This window comes from Vigna radiata, unplaced genomic scaffold, assembly GCF_000741045.1.
Source record: "Vigna radiata var. radiata cultivar VC1973A unplaced genomic scaffold, Vradiata_ver6 scaffold_183, whole genome shotgun sequence".
Classification (NCBI taxonomy): domain Eukaryota; kingdom Viridiplantae; phylum Streptophyta; class Magnoliopsida; order Fabales; family Fabaceae; genus Vigna; species Vigna radiata.
Window position 1 is genome coordinate 575,862 of NW_014542001.1, and position 7,195 is coordinate 583,056.

Below are 7,195 nucleotides of genomic sequence, written 5' to 3' on the forward strand. Positions count from 1 at the left end.
TCATAACCTCACATGACCTGGGAGCAATTCAGTGAGGCTCAGTTAGCAGCCCTCAGGATTTAGTACACATAGGATATCTGGTGCTGGTAAGCGCTCACAGGGTCCCTGTAATCGCTTACTAGGCCATGTGTCCTCCACTTCCTTCAACTTTGTTGAAGAGGAGACAACCACCCATGGCCTTCAGGACCAAACAAGTTCGAATTGACTGGAATTCATAACCTCACATGACCTGGGAGCAATTCAGTGAGGCTCAGTTAGCAGCCCTCAGGATTTAGTACAAATAGGATATCTGGTGCTGGTAAGCGCTTACAGGGTCCCTGTAATCGCTTACCAGGCCATGTGTCCTCCACTTCCTTCAACTTTGTTGAAGAGGAGACAACCACCCATGGCCTTCAGGACCAAACAAGTTCGAATTGACCGGAATTCATAACCTCACATGACCTAGGAGTAATTCAGTGAGGCTCAGTTAGCAGCTCTCAGGATTTAGTACAAATAGGATATCTGGTGCTGGTAAGCGCTTACAGGTGTAATCGCTTACCAGGTCGCGTATTTTATTTTGTACTAAATCTTGAGCGCTGCTAACTGAGCTTGGGTAAATGGCTCCCAAGTTTTTTCATGTTAGGCATTCAACTAATTTGAGATAACAACTATAATTTATAACTTATGACAACCTATTGTAGATGGAAATTATTGTTTTAAACATGAGCAATTACATTGTTATAAACGAATAACAGCTCTGTAATTATTGATAACATAAGATGAGAATCATTGACAAGTAAAAGGAATAAAGAAGTTCATCAAATTAACGATTGTCAATTACAATAACATAAACATTGATCAAAAGTTGCTAAAGCACAAAGTTCAGAAATAAACAAAAGGACAGAACATTAAGGATATTTTCCTAATCTAAGTAGGTGGTGGTTGATTGTGTTGATTGCGTAAGTTAATGAGTTCTTGCTCCACAACTCCGACACGATTCTCAATTATGTCAAGCCTTTCGCCGACGAACATGCGTAGATCTTGTATTTCTTTGATGACGTCAGTGAATGTTGCAGAAGAGGATTGTTGTGGGTTTGGACATTCTTCTGTTTTTTTCAGCATCATCATCACCTTCATCTGCTTCTTCATTGCCTTTTACATCTTCCACATTGCGAACAGGGTCCTTGTAAACCCAAATACCTTCAGCATTTTTATGATAACCAAAAGTTTGTAGGACTTTTAAAGTAATCTGTTGCTTTCTTTTTACTTGGGTAAAAGGATCGTTGTCAGAGACCACACCAAAATGTTGCAGGAATATGGTAATTAGATGGGGATATGGTAGTTGGCTGTTGTCCCTTGTTGCCTTTTTCATCCTGTTTCGAATCAGATGCCCCCAGTTAATCTGAACTGAATTCATTAGTGCCCAGAGCAACAAAATGTCCTCCTCTGTTGTTTGTGCAACATTTGTGTAACGTGGAAGTAAAATTCGACAAATCACATAGTGTAGTATCCTTGTGTCGAAACTTAGCTTGCCTGCAGTTATTCTACCTTTTAAGTCTTCACCTTCTTTGCAAAGGACTGCCTTAGCAGTAACAGAGTTGTATTCCTCCTTCCAGTCATCAACAATAGCTCCTTCAAAAGGCACACCTACGGAGGGGATGGAAGTAAGTTTATGAAAAAGAAAGGGTTTGATTGTGATTTTCACCTTTTTCACCTCCGTTCGAATTACTCCCGAATTTGAAATGCGCATATTGCTGTAGAAAACTCTCACTAATTCGGGGTAGTAGTGCGTTCTGCAGGCGACAAATTCATATAGCCCTGCTTTCGTCAAGATTTCATAGAATTCGAATTCACCAGGTTGCATAAATTCCTCTGAAAGATACTTTCCTTCGAGGATTGGGCGTTCAAAGAAATGAGCAGCGAATCTTTCATATTGTTCTTCAGTTGAGAACAGATCATTAGCTGCAAGTCGTGGTGATAATGGAGGGGACACTGGTTCTTGAATTGTAGGCGCCGTTCTCGACGACGAAGCCTTCGTTGTCTTCTTTGCGCGAGGTGCCATTTGGGGTTATTAGGGTTTGCAAAGTGTGTTGGAGATTAACCTAATATTTGGGGTTATTGGGTTTTTAATGAGCAATGTAGGTAACGGTTATAATTAATTGCAATGGGGTAGTGGGTGACAGCAGTTCCTCCATCCAGTCATGGCGACATGTGCTGAACCTGCAACTGCAAACAAAACTGACAGGCCCATTATGGTAATCGATTACGTTGATGTAGTAATCGATTACAATACAATTTTATTAATAAAAATTTGAAATTTCTTTCTTTGGCAAAGAAGTTAAGGGCAGCACAAAGTATACTCAATCATCTAATAACAAAAAGCAGTACCATATCATGTAATAACAAGAAAGATGACATTTATATATTTTCAAAAGTGTTATGGACCGCAGAGAGCAAGGACATGAAGCCATTAGGAGCAACTTCAGATAGTTGGGATATCTGAATTGTTTGGGATGCATATTCCATGTCCTGGGGGTTTTGTGCTCCATTAAATGTTGTGGCTACTTGAGTGCATAAAGTAACACGCATTACCAACACGTAACAGAAGATATCAATATTTGTACTAATGATAATTATAGGAAAACTAACATTTAATGGTCTCACATTTGGTTCACAAGGTGTTGTTGAAGAATTTCTTTTAGTTGCCTTCGATTTCTTTTTGCACCTACTTTCAACGGTTGATTTCAATCTGTTAGTTCTTGGTCGGCCTTTTCGCTTAACCGCGACGGGACTGCGAACAAGTACGTCACTACTTCCGCATGTATTGTAGGATGGATTTTCTGGAACGGCATTCTCATACCTTAATTGTCCTCCCTCACTTACGATATTATTTTTCAGACTTGAGCTCAAACCGAACTTTTTAGCAAGAGATTTCAAATCTTTTTCCAACTGATCAGAAGCACATTCTGATTCACATGCAGCCTCAGCCAGATTATAGAACTGCTTACACAAAGTTTGGTATCTTTGCATCTTGGGATCATGCTGTAAAGAACTATAAGCTGCTCTAATAAGTGTATGCTTTCTTCTGATGTTTTTGCTCCAACGGGGAAGTACATATTTTGAGGGTACATTATGCACATCTTCCTGACCTAGAACCAATAGCGAATGCCTACATATAATGCCTCTAAACTCAAACAATAGGCAGGAGCAAGTAATCTCTTTTAAAACAAGATCAAATTGAACATGGTAATATTTTGGCACACATTTTCCCTCCCACATGCACTCTTCCTTGATTGTGTACATGTTGAAAATACTTTCCTTCACTGTGTCTTTAATGAAACAATTCATCCTTGATCGAAACTCATTTTGTACTTCCTCAAATTTTGCATGAGTGTACTCAACTTGAAATTGTCTCTCAATTGGTGATTGAGACCCACATGCAACTGTTGTATTTAGAGAGGCAAAATCAGCTTCTAATTCTTTTTGTGCCTTAACCTTTAGAGCATTATCGTATTGAATCACAAATTGTTGCAAGGTGGTAGTGGAATTAATAAAACCATCAAAGAAAGCATTCATTCCCTCGCTTCTTTGAGTAGTTGACATGCCAGCCCAAAAGTGATTCTTCAAGTAGCATGGAACCCATTTCGCTCTCTCTTTGTACAAATTACATAGCCAATCATTACTTTCCAAGCCATGTGTGGTAAGTAGTCGTTTCCAACCGGTTTCAAAGTCAATTGCAGTAGCACACTCATAGACAACCGCTTTGATATCAGACTTGATCCCAACATAATTCTTATACCCTTGGAATTTTTCAGGTATTTTTTTCATTATGTGCCACAAACACCACCTATGTTTTGTTTTTGGGAAAGCTTCTTCAATTGCATTAGCCATGGCCTTGCATTGATCGGTTACAATACTGTTGGGCGCCTTGTTCCCCATGCATCTTAACCAACAATTAAATAACCATATAAATGAATAAGTGTCCTCTGATGAAAGCAATCCACAACCAAGTAAGATTGACTGTCCATGGTGATTAACTCCGACAAATGGAGCGAATGGCATGTCGTACTTGTTGGTTAAGTACGTGGTGTCAAACGACACGACATCACCGAACTCCTCACAAGCAGCTCGGCTTCGAGCATCTGCCCAAAACACATTAGTAATTCTATTATCTTCATCCATCTCGATGTCATAAAAGAATTCATTATTCTGGTCTCTCATTTTTGAGAAGTGTCAAAGCAATGCCTGTCCATCACCTTCCTTACACAGTGACCTTCTATGCTGACCAATGTAGTTCCTAGCATCTCGTTCAACAAATTGCATGTTTTCATATCCACCCGCTTCACTAACCATGCTAAGGAAACTCTTATTAGTACGAACTCCAGCATCATCATTCACTTCCAAAGTGTGCTTCGCATGCATGTTCAATTGCCTGTTACCACGGATTAGATTGGAGGTTTGTGGACACAGGTCATGACTATGATATAAAACTACAGTTCTAACAAACCATTTCTCATTTTTTCGTGCTATGGTTATTCCAGCAGGACATTCATTAGTCTGACTTGGTAGAGTTTTGACCTCTGGACGAATGTTGGAAACATATTTACCTTCCCTGGAACAAACCAATCTCAAGTAATACACTATGTTGTTCTTATCCCTTTTAGAGGTTCTGGTTCGAATGCCAAATCCACATCTTTTACCGTATTCTTGATAAAATTTCTTTGCATCTTCCATTGTGTCAAATGACATGTCCAAAGTAGGAACCAAACTGAAATTATTCTCTTCTTCCGTATTACATGCCTCATTCATTTCATCAACCAAACCCATGATGGATTGTTCTATATATTTAAAAAAAATAAATTTATACAAAACAAAGATATAACACTTCAAACAAAGTTCAATAAATATATGAAACATTAAAGCAATCAAAGTACGCAAACATTGAATAGAAGGGGTTATGCTTACAGTTCCGGTGGTTGAACCAATTCAATACTGCTTTAATGGTGCTGATTTGCTTCTCACCAACAACCCAAATAAGCCTTCAATGTGGTGTTAAATGAACGTCAAAGAAAAGGCAATGAAAGTGTGTTTCCTTCAAGGAGAAGAAGCCAAAAAACTTGTTAACCAGTAAAAAGTTGCTACCTTTTACGAGATTAAGGTATGAAGAATTTTTTGGTTTTGGTGGTCCCATATGACAGGGACATACTACAACAATCACAATTAAGGAAGGATCATTAAATGCATTTAATGCATGTTATAGATTAGGTTATAGGTGTCTTGAGGTTGAGTATACAACTCACTTAAATATTTGGGAGCATTAATTGCTACAAAGTAAAAAAGGTGTGTACTTTACTGGATGCAGTGCAAAATTGCAGTTGTCATTATGCCTCCATTAAGTAATTTAAGAAGATTTTGAAAAAAGTCACGAAAAATATTGCTGAATATATTTTGGATGGAATCAACATTACTTTTTCGGATTGTATTACCCTTCAATAGTCATATCAAGTGTAATTTGTTGAAGAAATTATTATTTCAAAAATTAATACTAAATCATAATATACTTTGTCTTTATATATGACCAATCTGTGTAACGTTGGAAGTCACTCTCACTTTTATTCCCTTGACGAAGGATTCCAAGTAATATCCATCTGCCAAACATGTTACATATTGTAAGTGAAAATTTTTCGTTTTTCCTTAACATTGATTTAATGTCCTTGCAGATACTTATATAATGGATGCTTGGAAAGGTCTTCAAATTGAGGAGGATGTCCTGGAATCATTCTTGAAAAAATGTGATAGTTCATCGTCATTGATTCCTGGTCCGGCTGGAAATGTCCAGGCAGCTATTATGAATAGGATAAGTGATGATACCCGTACTACCCAACAATTTGCTGAGGAAGTTGCAAAAGCAACCTATGAAAGAGATTTCAATTCAAATCCATGGAAATGGGCTGAGATGTACATCGAACACCATGGTTAGTGATTCTATATACTTTCTCGTTTTAAGAGTAGGTTGCCTTCGCACTGAAAATAGTAAACATATGCAGATATTGTGAGAGATGGTGATATCAATAATGTCAACCAGCTACATACAGCAAGATCAGTGTCAACCCTTCACATTGTTGCTTGTATTGTTAAGGAGTGTCACCCAAATGGATTGGGTGATATGAAACTCACTTTAAAGGTAATATTTAACCTTAACAAAATTTTAAGGACCTAAACTTTACGTATTGTGATATTATCTGTTACCAGGACCCTACTGGGACTACGAAGGCGTCCTTACATAACAAAGTTGTTAACGATCCAAATTTTGGTCAACAAATCAGTGTTGGTTGCGTTATGATACTTAACAATGTAACCCATGTTATTCAAACTTCTATTTATACTACTTAAGTTATGGTATTGTTACTAATATAGATTGCTTGTTCTGATTTAGGTTCGTACATTCAGTGCTTTTCCCCCAAACTGTTACCTTAACATAGTGCTTCGAAATGTAGTCAAAATCTTTGCCGTTGACATTTGTCGTCCCACTAAAGAACTCGTCATGGAGACACAGAAACCAGTCATTCGACCCCTTGACCTTCAAGAACCAAATATTGCTGAAATTATGCGAAAATTAAGAAATCCTCATCATCTACAACCATCTACATCCAAAGCAACAGACAACAACAACGGACAAAACTCTAACGAAGATTAAATGTAATTAAGTGCAGTTGTTATTCCATATTTGTTTTAGGTCCTTCGCTCTAATGTCTACTATATTTGATTATTTTCATTTCGAAGACTGTAATAGGTATATTGGATCGATGTAATTTGTAGTTTGTCTTTAGGATTACTGTAATATTTATTTGGAATCACTGTACTGTGTATCTGGGATGACTGTACTATGTATTTGGGATGTACTATGTATTTGGGATGACTGTAATATGCATTTGGAATGAGTAAAAATTTTTATTTTCTAGTCTTTCCCAGGTGTTCATGATCAATGCTTTATTTCAATTTATATAGTATTGTGGTATTACTTTATTGGGAGCATCGTTTAAACAACTAGGGAACAGCGACAAAGATTCAGTACAAAATCCATGTACTCACCTGGTAATCATTTACATGCTCTCTGTAAGCGATTACAATACCTAATTGCATGTGGAAATTACGCAGAACTTCAAATGAATCAACACCTGTACTCAGGGCCCATGTGATTGCATCCATCTTGGCC

General features: G+C 37.6%; 2 protein-coding genes across 2 annotated transcripts; both read right to left on the bottom strand.

Moving 5' to 3' along the window:
- Positions 1-2,397: 2,397 nt before the first annotated feature.
- LOC106778874 (protein FAR-RED IMPAIRED RESPONSE 1-like) lies at positions 2,398-4,200 on the bottom strand. Its single transcript, XM_014666874.1, has one exon. It carries the CDS (start codon positions 4,198-4,200, stop codon positions 2,398-2,400), a length of 1,803 nt encoding a protein of 600 aa, XP_014522360.1.
- A 12-nt stretch (positions 4,201-4,212) lies between these two features.
- On the bottom strand, positions 4,213-4,806 carry LOC106778875 (protein FAR-RED IMPAIRED RESPONSE 1-like). Its single transcript, XM_014666875.1, has one exon. The coding sequence runs from the start codon at positions 4,804-4,806 to the stop codon at positions 4,213-4,215; it is 594 nt and encodes a 197-aa protein (XP_014522361.1).
- Positions 4,807-7,195: the final 2,389 nt, after the last annotated feature.